Source organism: Lithobates pipiens, unplaced genomic scaffold, assembly GCF_037356315.1.
Source record: "Lithobates pipiens isolate NorthernLeopardFrog02 unplaced genomic scaffold, aLitPip1_a1.2 Scaffold_16, whole genome shotgun sequence".
NCBI lineage: Eukaryota > Metazoa > Chordata > Amphibia > Anura > Ranidae > Lithobates > Lithobates pipiens.
The window spans coordinates 553,203,470-553,219,618 of NW_027507748.1; the positions used below are offsets into that span (position 1 = coordinate 553,203,470).

At 45.2% G+C, this 16,149-nt stretch overlaps 1 protein-coding gene and 3 non-coding genes across 4 annotated transcripts; all 4 read right to left on the minus strand.

Moving 5' to 3' along the window:
• Window positions 1-7,308: 7,308 nt before the first annotated feature.
• ATP5F1B (ATP synthase F1 subunit beta) lies at window positions 7,309-15,354 on the minus strand. The gene is made up of 10 exons (XM_077483475.1): window positions 15,187-15,354; window positions 12,440-12,622; window positions 12,039-12,213; window positions 11,609-11,730; window positions 10,612-10,796; window positions 9,413-9,571; window positions 9,208-9,330; window positions 8,372-8,584; window positions 8,084-8,285; window positions 7,309-7,538 (listed from the first exon to the last, which is right to left on the minus strand). Exons 1-10 carry the CDS (start codon window positions 15,293-15,295, stop codon window positions 7,441-7,443), a joined length of 1,569 nt encoding a protein of 522 aa, XP_077339601.1. The 5' UTR covers window positions 15,296-15,354; the 3' UTR covers window positions 7,309-7,440.
• LOC143986262 (small nucleolar RNA SNORD59) lies at window positions 8,685-8,756 on the minus strand. Its single transcript, XR_013276471.1, has one exon. It is a non-coding gene; the product is annotated as a small nucleolar RNA SNORD59 (small nucleolar RNA).
• LOC143986264 (small nucleolar RNA SNORD59) lies at window positions 10,868-10,942 on the minus strand. Its single transcript, XR_013276473.1, has one exon. It is a non-coding gene; the product is annotated as a small nucleolar RNA SNORD59 (small nucleolar RNA).
• LOC143986263 (small nucleolar RNA SNORD59) lies at window positions 12,285-12,357 on the minus strand. The gene has a single exon (XR_013276472.1). It is a non-coding gene; the product is annotated as a small nucleolar RNA SNORD59 (small nucleolar RNA).
• Window positions 15,355-16,149: the final 795 nt, after the last annotated feature.

The following is a 16,149-nucleotide window of genomic DNA, read 5'->3' on the forward strand; positions in this document are numbered from 1 at the left end:
AGCATAACCCAATAGTAAAGCAGAGGGTGCCGCTGCACCTTACATACCTGGGCTGGACCGGTGCTAGGGGCGCCTGCCTCCGCCATAGCTGGCTTACACTCCTCCATTCCACCGAGTGAGACAGCTTCTTCCAAACAGTTCTGCCATTCATTTGAATCTTCCTGGCCGCCGCGTCATCAGGGCTGGCCGGAAGCGGAAACACTCGGTCACCTGACCCGCCCCATGGTCGCGGCGTTCCAGGTGCTTGAACCATGGCACCACGCCCCCTCAGAGCGCCCGCGTGTCACCGTAAAGGACGCTGTCGCCGCCCGGGACCCGGCGCCGAAAACTGAGCCATGCCGCTGCCCCGCAGCGACCTCCGCCAGCAACAGAGCCCTCCCTGCGCTTGTCCAGAGGACACCGGGCACACGACGCCGGCACTCCGATGGTCCTCGCTCCCGTGAGATGGCGAGACCAGGAGCTCAAGGAGACCTCTCCCGCTGGAGATGCTGCTGGGGGCCAAAAATAGACAAACAACCTTAAGGTAAGCCTTTACTCCCCTGAAGAGAGTGTAGCTTTCCCCTGGTTCAGGCACATGCTTCCCCCATGGAGGAAACACAATAACAGAAGCCATGGGGGACAAGGAGGTGTTTTTAAAGTGGGCATGTGTTTCCTGAGAAGAAGGTGGAGCTACACTCTCTCCGGGGTTGTCCTGAAAGGCGATTTGAGAAAATATTTACATGTAGGGCAGGGCGTGCCAGAATAGGCCCAGTATGGAAGTGGTTAACTACTTTAACCCCTTCCTGAAAGGACATTTTTTGCAATACGACATTGTGTTACTTTGACAATTGCACGATCATGTGACAATGTACCCAAATAAAATAAACAAGTGATCATACCACCGAAAAACTGGTGAAAAATATTTTATAAGTTTATGTGCTATAAAGAGACAATTTTTGTAAAAAGTAAAAAAAAAACCTCTATAAATGAGACTGGCAGGGAAGGGGTTATCAGGGGCAAAGGTTAAGTGTGTTCCTAGGGTGTGCTCTGTGTGAGAACACCCTAGGAACTCTGTGATGATTGCAGTGGAGTCGCAAAAGGATTAGCTCTCTTTTCCCAGGCTTGTTATTTTTTTTTTTCACTTATCTTAGTAGCATATGCCATTTTTTTCCCTCTGATATCTTCCCTATCCCCTTCTCTTTCCTTTAAAAAAAAAAAAAAGTTTTTTGTTTTTACTCTGGTCTGCTTTGCTGGCTGCTGTCTTATGTTTTATTTCACTCCCTGGCCTTTGGTCCTGGTACAGGCTGGGGGGCTACAGGTGTCTTGTCTTCCTTATTGGAGTAAAGCCTGGCGGGCAGCTGTCCTGCGTCCTCACCACTGTACTGCGGTTGGGGACGAAGGGGAGATCTGCCTATCTATTTTCTAGGCATTCGGTACCTTCTCTTCTGCGCATGCACAGCCGCTTAGCGATGCGGTGGCCATCTTGGTTTCTAGAAAAAGGGCCAGTTTTGCCCTTGCTCCCAAAAAAAAATTTAAATACATTTAATTCTCAGTGGTGGTTCATGGGATTAGCCCTCCCACCTTGAAGGTATTTAAGGTCAGCTGCAGGGTTAGCCATCAGTCTCCTTGCCTGTGCCCCGCTAGGTTTCTCTGATGCTGCTCTGTGGTAAGTACCTTTTACAAAACTTAAATAAATTATATATATATATATTGTGTTCTTTAAAAAAAACAAAAAAAAAAAACCCCTTTCCATTTTCCCTTTCTTGCTATATTTCCATAGCTGATCCTTATGCCCAACTCTGCAACGAGCCATTCATCTCAGAACAAAGATCCTCACACTTCCATTAGGTGAGACCAACTATACGCGAGTATAAAAAAAAAATAATAATAAAAAAGTGCACTCGCTGGCCTGACATGAATCTCTTAAATCGTAGCCCTGTCCACTCCAAGAGGCCCAGAAAATCCTCTGACGACAGCCCAGACCGTAGGCCTTATTCTTCACGCCGCCGGTCCCGCTCCTCTGGTCGCAGATCCCATTTTTCAAGACATCAAGATCCAGAAGACGAGATCAGTCCACCTCTCCTAGGACCCATACAAAAGAAAGTTGGACCTGTGGGGCTACTTCGCTGCCGAACAAAGTGGTCTGTAAAAACTGTTTTACAGACTATGCGTCCAGCAGCAAGCTAGAAAGTCAGCAGGTTGTGGACCTGCTCAAAAGAACAATGAAGGACTCCTTCTCTGAGCTTGCAGCTTTGGCTTCTGCTCAGCCAGGCCCGCAGATGTCCCAGTTTCAGGATACAGAACCTAATCTTGCCGGTCCTTCTGCAATCAGTACTCCTCTACCTCCGTCAGGCCGACAGGCGAGAGATTCTCCACCTGAGGACTTTTCAGGGGACTCTTCAGAAGAGTCAGATCCTTATGGCTTCACTCTTTCCTTGGTGAAACCATTCATCCAGGCAGCCAGATCTGCGATAGCCTGAGAGGATGCAGAAAAACCTCCCCAGGAATCTAAAAGCTACTTCCCGTTCCTCAAAAGGAAGCAGGTTTTCTTACCGTTGATGGGTGAAATTAGTCATCCTTCTTGAACAGAAAGACAAAGACCCTTTGCAGGCTTCTGCTCCACCCTATTTCTGGTCCCAAAGGGAACAGGTGAGTGGAGGCCTGTGATAGATCTAAAAAGGCTCAAGATGGAGTCTCTGCAGACAATTATCCAGGCAGTTCAGCTATCAGATTGGATGATCTCAGTAGATCTGCAAGATGCGTATCTACACATCCCAATTCTACCTGCCTTTCAAAAATATCTAAGATTTGCAGTAGGACAGATCCACCTGCAGGTTCAAGCCCTGCCCTTCGGTCTCTGCACCTCTCTCAGGGTGGGTATTCACCAAGATTCTAATATCCGCTCTGGTTCCCCTGCGGGAGAGGGGCTTGAGGATACACCACTACTTAGATGACATCCTCAACCTAGCAAACAGCCCAGAATCACCAAGGCATTCTTCTCCAGTCTCTAAAGGAGCTGGGGTGGCTGATAAACTCTGAAAAAAAGTCAGCTTGCACCTACACAGCAGATGATCTATCAGGGGGCAATGTTCGACACCCAGGAGGGGACAGTATCATTACCTTCTCCGAAGATGAGGATCATCATCCAAAGAATGGTGAAGGTCATCCAAAACCTGTATCTGACAGCTTCTTAGTGTTTTTCCCTGATAGAGTGGAGCTTCGCCCCCTTCAGGGGTTCACACATAAGGTCGCTTCTCCAATCCTTTTCATTGTACCATTCAGTAAATTCAGGGGCAAAGAACTCTGGCATCTTGGGTTGTAAAATGAATCCAGAAAGCTTACAGGGTGAAGAATATGGAGCCTCAATCCTGAGTGAATGCTCATTCTACAAGGGCAGTCTCAACTTCCTAGACAAGGGCTAATGTTTCTGGAGACGGTATGCAGGGCCACTGCCTGGTCTCACAATACTTTCCTCAGACATTAAGCAATGTCCCTTTCTAATTAAACGTTTATTGTTAAGCATTATCCCACCCGTGTCAGCTAGTTATTTATCACCAGTATGCTGCCATGGAGGCACCAGGAAAACTGTATCATACTTACCATAATTTTCCTTTCCTGGTGCCTATCCATGGCAGCATACGCTCCCATACTCAGTATTCTATATTACGGAGAATGTTGGGGGAGGGACTTTGCCTTTAATTTATGCTATTCACTAGTCCTGAGGAAGGAGTCGACGCAAAGCTCTATCACCAGTATGCTGCCATGGATAGGCACTAGGAAAGGAAAATTGAGGAAAGTAGGATACAATTTTCTGGGGTTTTTTTACACCGTATTTGCGCAGCAGTCTTACAAGTGCACTTTAGGAAACTCACTATTCACTATTTTGAAAAAAAATAAAACAGTAAAATTAGCCCAATTTCTTTTTATATTGTGAAAGATAATGTTACGCTGAGTAAATTTATATCCAACATGTCACACTTCAAAATTGCACCCGCTAGTGGAATGGCAACAAACTTTTACCCTTAAAAATCTCCATAGGCGATGTTTTAAAAAACAAAACAAAAAAACCCCCCACACTATATTTTACCTTTTATTTTTAGTTTAAAAAAAAAAAGTTGCTTTTATTCCTATTACAAGGCACGTAAACACCCCTTGTAATAGAAAAAAAAAAAGCATGACAGGTCCCATTAAATATGAGATCTGGGGTCAAAAAGTCCTCAGATCTAACCTCCATGCAAGACATAACAATCAAGGTACTAGAGTGATTGCCTCTGTCGATATTGAGAAGGCTTTTGACTCAATTGAGTGGCCTTTCCTGTGGGAGGTTCTGCGGAGAATGGGATTTCCCATGGTATTCATTCACTGGTTACAGACCATTTATCGTTTGCCTACAGCCGCCATCCGCAGGGGGGGAGGGTGGTGCGGGGTTGTCTACTCCTGGAAAGTTAAAAAACAGGAGACAAACGACAGGGCTGCCCTCTCTCTCCGGCACTTTTTGCGGAGGTGCTACGTGTCTCGCCACACATTAAAGGTCTATAGCTGAGCTGGCTGGAGGAGAGGGTGGCCTTGTATGCAGATGACCTCCTCCTCTTCCTGAATGATGCTGGCCCCTCCTTGCAGGGGGCTGTCAGTCCTGGAAGAATTCTCAGTGGTAACGGGGCTCAAGGTTAATTGGGCAAAGTCACAGCTGCTGGCTATCGATGCTGACGCTAAGAGGCCTCAGCTACAATGGGTGGACAAGTTCACCTACTTAAGGGGTGTGTATTTCAGGGAACGACTGACTTCATTCCAATGAACTTGCTCCCAGTAATCAACTCAGTTAAAGTCAAGCTGAAAGCGTGCGAGAACCTCCCTCTGTCCCTACTGGGTCGCGTTAAGGCTGCTTTCACACTGGGGCGGTATTCAGGCGCTACAGCGCTAAAAATAGCGCCTGAAAAAAACCGGCCCCTTTAACTCCAGTGTGATAGCCGGAGGGCTTTCACACTGGAGCGATGTGCTGGCAGGACGGTGAAAAAAAGTCCCGCTAGCCGCATCTTTGGAGCGGTGAAGGAGTGGTGTATTCACCGCTCCTACCCATTGAAATCAATGGGACACCGCGGCAATACCGCCGGCAAAGTGCCGCTGCAGCGGCGCTTTGCGGGTTTAACCCTTTTTCGGCCGCTAGCGGGGGTTAAAACCACCCCGCTAGCGCCCGCAAACCACCGTTAAAAATAGCGGCACTTTACCGCCGACGCCGCTCCCGCTGCAGTGTGAAAGCAGCCTTAGCATGTAAATTTGGGAAGGACTTTCATCTTGAGATTGTTTCGTAATTCCCCTCAATGGACCCCAAAGTCATTATTTTCCCAACTAAACAAAGTTTTTTTTCCTCCTTTCTTTGGGGTCCACGTCCCCGCTTTAAGTCAACTACTCTAATGCACCCCTGTTTGAAAGGGGGGGGGGGCTTAGCATTCCCAGACTGTCATAAATACTTCATTGCGGGTCAATTGGTCACTGCATTTTGGCGTCTTGTTCCAGATAGATTCAACTCTGCTTGGGCCACTGAGGCTGCGGTCCCTAAAGGCCCGGAGGAAAGGTCTGACCTGTGAAAAGTATCCTCAAACGCTCCGGAACAATCCCTACCTACAGCACTTTCTCAAAATCCCAGACCCTGTGGTATGGGCTAAGTACCATCTCAAGGCTCTCTCAGACATCACGATATTCTCCTTTGATCACCTAATGTCTCATCACAATGCCCCGCTCTCGCACAAATTCAGATATCTACAGTTGTCCCACGCTTTCAGGACTCGGTTCCCTCCAGGTGAGGGGCAGATGGTGTAGTCTGACCTTGAGTGGATTTTGCGATTTGATTGTACCTATATGCACATCTCCGGGTCTCTTCTCCTGGGCTGTCCAGGAGGCTCCAACAGCAATGGGGCCAGGATGTTCCTGAGATAGACTTGGGAGGACGTGCGGGAGTTCACATTTAAAATACTGGTTTCCTTGAGAGACTGCCTCATTCAATACAAGATCTTCCATAGGGCGTATCTTACTCCCGCTCAGATGCACAAGATTAGGTCTTCTCTCTCCCCCCGGAATGCTGGCATTGTGACCATGCTCTCGGGGACTATAACATCTTTTGGTCCTGCCTGGCAATTGCAGGTTTCTGGTCACAAATTCTTTCAGAGGTGAATGATCTGCTAAGTATCTCTATTGCTCCTTCCCCAAAAATATACCTGCTGGGGCTGGTGGAGGACCTACTGCCCAGAGTGGCTGAGAGAACCCTGTTGGGTCTCCTGCTGTTCTATGCTAGGAAATGCATTGTCCTATGCTGGAAGAAAGACTCCTTCCTCTATAGGCTCATGGAAATCACTTGTTAACAATGCGATACCCCTTTACAGGGACAAATACACAGAGGCCATCTGAAAAGACATGACAGAGTCTGGAGTAAGTGGTTAGTGCAACCCTCCACTGCTGCAAAAAAAATTAAGTAACCTTTGAGATGTTGGCCATTCTTAGCGTCCTAATAGACCAACCCGCGTTCATGGGAGAATCTAGGCGGGCTAGCTTATTGTTAGTCCCCCCCCCATGGAGCAAGAGCTTTGACAATCTATTGTTAGATTAGATATGACTACTGTAGAATGATGTTTTGATATTATAATACTGTGTGACCCCCTGCGTGGGTCCCTTCCCTGTTAATGACCAGATGCTGGCTGAGCTGTTGTGCGTCTGTATCGTTCAGGAAATAAAAAAAGTTTTTCAAAGTCCTCAGATCTCATATTTACACTAAAATGCAATAAAAAAAATAGATAAAGTGGCCCTTTAAGAGCTGTGGGTGGAATTTACATTTCTTCTGTCCAGCGAAAGTATGGAGACGGGTGGGGGCCCATTTTCCCCTCACTCATCTCCATACCAAGCAGGAGACAAGATGCGATCGCCTCCGTCGACTACTCTGGCAAGCGGCGGAGGGCACCAGATCGCAGTGGAAGAGGTGCCCCTCGCGCCACCAATAAGTGATCTTGCGCACTTTTATCTTGTAGTAGACTGTCCACTGAAGGGGGGGGATACCAGGGTTATTGCAGCTTGGCTACTATAAAGATATCCTCCAGAAAGCAGCTGTAAAACCGCAGCGGGTGGTAGTTAAAGGGCTGCTCTGACAGTTTATGTACATGGGCAGTCCTTAAGGAGATTCACCCTCAGTTTGTCCCATCAAAAGTGAAAAAAAAAATCCCAGCTTTTGGGTTGTCTCTAGAAAAGTAAGATTTTTGCATCTCAGGGACAGAGGAGGAGGGAAACACCCCACACACAAACACTATTATACACTTCTATAAAACAATAAGTGTGTTAAACACATTTCTGATTTTTACAGAGATGTTTTATTGGAAACTTTAAATACATTTTGCCAACATGGTCCAGTACAGACATGGACATAAAGAATTACGCAGGGTGGTGTGGATGAGTGCTTTAAAGTAAAATGCAAGTCTTTTATGAGTGCTCTTCTGCAAGTTTTTCAGCCTTAGTTACTGCTTCTTCAATAGGGCCGACCATGTAAAAAGCCTGTTCTGGGAGATGATCATATTCTCCTGTCAAAAGGAAAAAAAAAAAAAAAAAAAAAAAAAAAAAAAAAGAAGGATTAGAGGAGAGGGAAAAAAGCCCCCCCAAACAAGACTTGATTGGAGCAAGGTATAACGGATGTATCAAATATTTACAAGACCATGGGAGGAATTATTATTTAAAAAAAAAAACAAAAAAAAAAAAACGCACAACTTTAGAATCTGATGAGAGTTGCTGGCACCCAACAAAATTCCCATATACATGAGCAAACCTAAAGAAATTGTGCCACACGGCTTAATGTACAAAAAAAAAAAAAAAAAAATATCTTACCGTTATATACCAGACAGCAGGGTATTGGAGACAGAGCAACACTTGACATGAACATCAACCTCCATGATAAAAGGAAAGGCCTGATTCAGGCAAATAAATGCCAGACTCTAGCTAGGGCTACTAGCAGGCAAGGGTGCAACTTTATACGAAGCCTTTTAGTTTTCACTTGCCATTTTGCTGCAAGCTTTGACTAACAAAAAATTACATTCAGAAGTCCTTTTACTCAATGCTACTTATACAATACCTTGTAAGATTTGCTGGAAACCCTTGATTGTATCCTTCAGTGGAACCAGTTTACCAAGATGTCCTGTAAAGACTTCAGCAACCTGGAAAGGCTGAGACAGGAAACGCTGAATCTTACGTGCTCTGGCCACAGTCAGTTTGTCTTCTTCTGACAATTCATCCATACCCAAGATGGCAATGATATCTTGCAAAGACTTGTAATCCTGCAGAGAAAAAATAAAATAAAAACCGAAGAAACTGGACCAAGCAAACACGCACCCTGCCTCTTTCCCCTACTACAACAACTTACCTGCAAGATCTTCTGTACTCCACGAGCAACATCATAATGCTCATGTCCAACAATATTGGGATCCATAATACGAGAAGTGGAATCCAAGGGATCTACCGCTGGATAGATTCCCAGCTCAGCAATAGCACGTGACAGTACAGTTGTGGCATCCAAGTGAGCAAAGGTGGTAGCAGGTGCAGGATCGGTCAAATCATCAGCAGGCACATAGATAGCCTAAGGGGGGGGATGGGGGGGGCAGGGTCAGAGGAGAAGAGACCATTAAGATATACATACATATAGATTTATAAAAAAAATTAAAAAAAAAAAGTTTTGCCCATATCAGAATAAAGAAATGGCTTCAGCAAGCTCAGAAGAACGAAAGTCTTAAGTCATTCATCACAACAGGCAAATCAGTTCATCTTAACATCTCTGTACGCTAGCTTTAGATTTAAGGGGGTGGGTGGGCTGTCCCTGGAGCCCACCTCATTCAGTGAACGGCGTGGGTGGGAGGCAGAGAAGCCGCCCCCCATCCCCCCACAGTGCAAGCGAAGGAATAAAAAATTAAAGGGGGGGGGGGGGGGGAAGAGGTGAGGAGTAGAATTAGGATAGAGTGGGGAAAAAAAAAAAAAAAAGGGGGGGGAAAAGAGAACAAAGAGAAATCTACCATAAGGGGGCTTTAATACTGTACAAATGGACAGGACTAAAATGTCTGTGGGTTAGGGGCAGAAATTACTTGTCTGCCAACAACCCATGCTATGAAAATTTTACTGTTGGGGTCCCCACAATTTAGGAAATGAAGGGGTCACGGCACTAGAAGGTCAATAACCACTGGTCTATATAAAAATGTATACACAAACCTGCACAGAAGTAATAGATCCTTTCTTTGTGGTTGTGATTCTTTCCTGCATGGTACCCATATCAGTAGCCAAGGTTGGTTGGTAACCGACAGCAGAGGGAATACGACCCAGCAAGGCAGACACCTGCAAAAAGTTTGAAATCAGGGTAATACAAAGTTTAATACAAATTTATATTGCACCGAACGTAGCGATTCTTAGACATCACCTCTGAGCCAGCCTGGGTAAACCTGAAAATGTTGTCAATGAAAAGTAGCACATCTTGTCCCTCTTGATCTCTGAAATATTCAGCAACAGTAAGTCCAGTCAAGGCTACACGAGCTCTAGCACCTGGTGGTTCATTCATCTGTCCATACACAAGGGCTACCTGTAAACAGGAAACAGCTGAATTTAGAATATCAATGTTCCACAAGCCACCACACACAGTTTAAACTCCTAGAAACAAGCAGTGCTTCTACGAAGTCTACGATGCATGACACATAGGTTAACATGCAGGGGCGTTTAGAAGGCAGGCAAACACCTTGTGTGCATCAGGTCTAAACAAGTTTGGCTATATATTGAAGATGAAAATGGTCTGGTACTACATGGAAATTTACGTGCCAAGCAACTTTAGAAGACTTGGCACGAGTTATGCATTCCTTATTAGTGTTATTGTTAAAAAGTTACTGCGGTTTACCCATATTACCCCAAAGCACAACTTCCAGTATCTACATACAAGGCCACCAATAAAAGCATTACCAACAGGTAGGCCCGGCTGACAGCTTCAAGTCTCATTTATTCTTCCCTGGTCCCTCAGATGTTTTAATAAGTTTTCTGAGCCCCAGGAGTTCATTAAGAGGGGCCCAGGAGGCTGCAGCACAAGGACTGTCCGTCTAAATTGCCACACAGGAGTAATACCAGCCGGAGCTGCATTTGCAATAGAATTAAAGCTCCGAAGGCTGTGTTATCCCATCTTTGACTCCAACCCATCTCTCAATAGAACACAGCATTAGAAGTCAGGTTGCCATGCTCAGTTTGGCACGTATTGCTAGGTTTCTCAAGTGCATGTGACCAGCACAAGGCCAATCAGCACCATCTAGACAGGATCAGGGAGAATGAAGACTCCTACAAACTGATGAGAAAGGTATTTAGCAGTTTATAGTTACTAAAATAAAATTGTATTTCCATGTACTGCGGGAGATCAGATATAGTAAATTGAGGCTCCTGGGTTTAATAACCCCAAGCTTTATTCACATTGGCACAAGACGTAAAAATCATTTTTCAAGTAAGGCAACTGCCACACGTTTCCATGACGCATTTAGCAGTTTGGCTTTCAGCTGTAAGACAGGGAAGTGTCATATGGAAGAGCCTTTAAGCAGAACCTATGCAAGGTTTTTAAAACAGGGAGAAAAAAAAATATATATATACCTTTGATGTGGTGTCCTTCAAGTTGATGACACCAGACTCAATCATTTCATGGTACAGATCATTTCCTTCACGGGTGCGTTCTCCCACACCAGCAAACACGGAATATCCACCATGAGCTTTGGCTACATTGTTGATCAGCTCCATAATCAGTACAGTTTTGCCCACACCAGCACCACCGAATAGACCTGAAGTGACCCAAAAATAAAGTTAGACATTCCTTACAACACAATGTCATTTCTGGCAATTAGAGTAGTTTCCTCATCAGATTTGATCAGTTACTTCAGATAATCTCAGAAGAACGAAAGTCAAGTTAGAATCATCATGAAACAGGAAACTTTCAAATTGCTAATAAATCTTTTAGATGCGAACAGTTCAACTAGTCTCCCCATATAAAAAAACATTTTACAGGGCCATTACATTTTAAATACAGGCTCCCTGTAGCATTATGCCAGAGCGCTTCACTGCTGCGCTGTCACCACTCCCCCTGGTACAGGGTGCTTTATCGTTGCCCAGTCTCTCTTCTGGGTTCCATTTCTTTGGCTGCAATGACTCCCGAGTATGGGAGCCACATCATAGCAAGAGTGCTGCAAGTGTGTTCTCAGCTACACATGCATAGTTGAGATCATTACCACCGATAGGCTAGTAGAGGCATTTATGACAGAAAAGACCACTTATAACAAACATACATATTTTTTTCCCAGAATATAAAATGGACTTCAGTAGCCCCAAAAAAAAAAAAAAAATAGAAATAAAAAAAAAAATAATAATTAGGCGAGATAGCTAGCCACACGTATTTTTTCTATTGGAAAATAAGGATATAACACTAGATATATTTAGTGTCAATTTAAGGTTTGTACAACCCCCACCCCCCAGGCATCTTTAACAAGTAGAGGTTTTGGGTACTAAAGTCATTATGTAACACAATCTTGGGCTTAATAGCGCTTTAGTGAAGATTAATGTACATCAAAACTACAAATAAAATGACCATTAGACATACCAATTTTTCCTCCTTTAGCATATGGAGCCAAAAGGTCTACCACTTTAATGCCAGTAACCAAGATCTCTTGCTCAACACTCATTTCTACAAATTCAGGAGCTTCAGCATGGATAGCAGCAAACCTAAAAGTCAAAGTTTAGGACAAGGCAAATAGTCTATTAAAATGCTGTTAAAACCCCCACCACACTATCCAGGTAATTTTCTCCACTTAAAAGTAACTTCCAAAATTTTTTTTATTTATGTTAGCAACTTCATTGAAGGACATGGGAGAATGCCATTCCCCTTTATAAAATAAAGCACTATACAACACCTTAAATAATGGGCAGACAATACATTCAAGGAGTTTACTAGGGTTTTAGAATGTTGAATTCGTTTAATTTTGTAGGCTGTTTGAAAGGGTTAATGTTAAGAAAAACCACATAGGACTCACTGTTTTGTTGTAATAGGGCCTCTTTCATCAATAGGTTCACCAATGACATTCATAATTCTTCCAAGAGTCTCAGGCCCCACAGGAATTCTAATTGGTGTGCCAGCATCAAGAACCCTTTGCCCTCTGACCAAACCTTCAGTACCATCCATAGCAATGGTACGAACAGTGTTCTCACCTGAAGGCAGAATAGAACACTAGGTAAGACTCTAGGTCAGAAAAGCATTACTATGATGTTACTGCATACATTCCACTCAGATCAGTAAGTTGCTTCAGGAGGCTCAGAAGAACGAAAGTCATAACTTTGAATCATCAACGAAGGAATTTGATTTTTTTTTTTAATGAAAGGCTCTTCACAAGTTGCAAGTCAAGCACAGGACAATAATTAAACACTGCATAATTACCCAAGTGTTGAGCCACTTCCAGAACCAGCCTGGTGTCTCTGCCCTGGACCTCCAGCGCATTTAGAATAGGTGGAAGGTCTTCATCAAACTGGACATCAACGACAGCTCCAATGACAGCCACAATGCGGCCTGATGCAACACCAGGTTTAGCTGCTGGAGAAGTCTGTGCTGCATAGTCTCGCCCTAAAGAGAAAGAAAACAGGTTACATACAAAACCTCCACCATACATAAACAGTTTTTAGGACCACCATTAGACAGCATTTAAGAGGGCCCATTTACAAAAGTTTTTGAACAACGTTCAGTCGCCTCCATTTTTCCATAAGTGCAATGACAGACAGCAAGTCATGTTCACACCAGAATGTGGTGTTGCATTACAGCGCTTTGCCATATTACGCAACAGGAGTTCATAACATCGAACCTCACTGGATGGCCTTGGATGCAACAGTGCTGCTGTGCAGTGACTGTACACTGCACATGAAGTTCACTAAAGTGGGGTATCACAGTAGCTAAGTGGTTAGCACCTCTGCCTTGCAGCTCTAGGGTGAGTTTGAATCCAAAACCACAGCACTACCTGCCTGAAGGTTGCATATTCTCCCTATGTGGGTTTCCTCCAGGTACTCCAGTTTTGTCCCACACTCCAAATACATGCTAGTACCGTATTTTCCGGCGTATAAGATGACCTTTTACATGAAAAAAAAAAAAAAAAAAAAAAAAAAAAAATAAATCGGCCAAAAAGCAGGGGTCGTCTTATACGCCGGGTCAGCCCCTCGGATGCCGGCTGGGTGTTCGGTAATACTGTATGTAGCTTCGGCTATATACCGCTGAGCCAATCCTGGTGAGCGATGTATTCAAATTAATACAAAGCCTGCTCAGATTGGAGTAACGACCTCTGCCAATCCGAGCAGGCTACTCTGTAGCCTGCTCTGATTGGCTTGGAGAGTCAGAGCAGCGCGGGCTGATGATGTTACAGCCTCTGCCAATCCAAGCAGGCTTTGTATTCATTAATAGAATACATCGCTTGCCGTGATTGGCTCCAGCAAATGCAGGAAGGAGGAAGAAATATGACACCTCGGAAGCCGGGTCATCTTATACGGTAAGTACAGTTTTAAAAGCATTTTTGTCCTGTAATATTAGGGGGTCGTCTTATATACTGGCAAATACGGTAGGTTAATTGGCTCCACTCTAAATTGATCCTAGTATAATTTTAAGTTAGGGACTTTAGACTGTAAGCTCCTTGAGGGCAGGGATTGATGTTAATGTAACATGTGTAAAAGCGCTGCATAAATTGATGGTGCTAAAAAGTCAAAGTTGAAATAAAAGTGTAAGAAGCTCAGGCGAAAGTTGTGTAAAAATGTATATAGATTTAAATCATTTTAGTTCAGTGGCATGGAGTCCGTAACCTTGCTGTTTGTACCTCTGCTAGAGACAACCCTGTGTCTGGTGATCAATGTCACTAGGGTCGGTGTTCTATGCCCCCCATTGGATAGTGCCTAGGCTGAAGGGCACACTACCCAACAGCACAAAAGCCGATTTTAACATCGGCTGTTATGCACCTGCGGTACCTCGCAGTCACAATAACCAACAGAATTCTCTTTTTCTGTCACATTGTGCCCCTTGCTCCGGAGCATGGGTACAGGTCCACGATGGCCATTTTTATTTTCTACCCACAAGAAATGTAAAAATCCACCCATTATAAAACGTTTTGCAACACTGGCCAGCTAATTCTACCCACAATGTGTAGAAATCCACCCATCATGCACACAATCTGACAGAAAATAAAAATGGTCAGCTATTGTGTGCCCGCGCCCTCTCAACAGCTGAAATAAAAGTCAGCTGTTAAGTACATGCATTGAGCATGGGCACATTTGACAGAACACTGGAAGCAAGCCAAAATAAAACGTGTCCCGGGGACAATAGTCAGGGGTTTCTTGTCAGGTAAGGATGTATGTACATATGCATGTTTGATCTAGAGATTATAGGGGTTATTTACAAAAGGAAAATCCACTTTACACTGCAAGTGCATTTGGAAGTAAAGTTGCTGTAGCTCCAAGGGGGACGTGCAAGGAAAATAAAACAGCATTTTACCTTGCACGATTGGATGATAAAGATAAAATCAGCAGAGCTTCCCCTCATATTTACAGCAACTGCACTTCCAAGGGCACTTTCAGTGCAAAGTGGATTTGCCTTTGGTAAATAACCCCCTATATCTCTATCACACCACAAAGCTTTTACAGTCACTGATCCAGAAAGCTTGACTAATAATTATTTAGGGCATAATCTAGCATGCAGCCATGTAAATGGAGAGGAGATCAGTGGAAGATGACAGGACAAAGGTTTCCCAGCTTAACCTTCAAGCCCTGGGCCTCGTACCCGGAAATCCATGGCACCATAGGAGGAGGCACGGCATGCACAATGACGCCGGATAGGAAAGCTATGCAGAAATCGTAGTAGGCCATGGCTGGAGGGCAGGCGGCTCCGCTGTACTGAGCGCAGACAGTACACGTGAAGGCCGCACACAAGGTCAGGTATGAGGGAGGTCACGCAGGCCTAACCCGTCATGTACACGTCCAGCAGGCCGCCGCTTGCACCCTCCCATAACCAGTGAAGCTTCCCTCCCCTCGCTATAGCTCGGCGTGTCATTGAGAGAGCGCGGCGTGTCTCCGGCCCATCCCGCACCACACAGGCCCGGCCCGCCATTCAATGACACGCCTAGGTCATCGCGTAACGCGGCGCTCCGGATTACTTACGGGAGTGCAGAGCCGCAGGAGCGCTTCTTAGCAGGCCCTGGAGAGCGCTGGCGGCCGGCTTGAATGCCTTTAGGGCCCCGGCGGAGCAGCGTCCTACAGCTCCTAACATGGCGGCGTCAGAAGCGGAGAGCAGCAGCAGAGAAGGAGCACTCGGCAGGTCTAGCTCCGGGGGCGGGCACAAGAAGGGAAGCCGACGACACGTCACGGGGAGGGCTCTGTCGCGGTTTGACGAAACTGGTGTCACTATAGTACATTCTTTATTCCTATTGGATAATACAGGCGTTGTGGGTTCGTCAGGCTCAACGGGGAGGGGTGTGGCAGCAAGCAGGATGTCAATCACTAATGGGGCGTGGTTTGAGTGGCGGCGTGACCTGCGCGGTCATGTCCTTCAGTGTCTTTGAGGGAAGAATAGTGGCGGAACACATGGAGGAGTCTATAGGTCAATGTGAAGGTGTGCGCGGAACTGGTCAGCAGGGCTCTGACATGTGTAATCATCACTGTCCTGAAAGGAGGCCTTGTGTGGTTTCCTTTCTATCTGCACTGCATTATGGGAAAAACAGACAGGCCCTGTCAGAGAATATGTGTGTTGATGGTGGCTGCCTGTGACATGGCTGTACTCCTAGCCCAGAGGCGGCTCTAGACTTTGTGAGGCCTTAGGCAAAACTTAGGCGTGAGGCCCCACTCACTCTACTGTTTGTAGAGGCCAATCTGCTGACAGCCTTAAAGTGAAATTATCCTATCCTTTGCAGCCAAGGAATATGCTTCTGTTTGATCTGCAAATACCATGGTGCTGCTCCAACAAATACCTGTCAATTCTGAACAGGTGTCTGTTTAGGGTGCCTGCAGGAAAACGGCCTGATGTAAGGGTGTCCTCTTAGCAAAGACTTATGACAGGGTCCTTTCTCAGGCACTTACTGAAAGTCAACCAAAACAAAAAAACACAAACACTTTGTTTCAAAATAC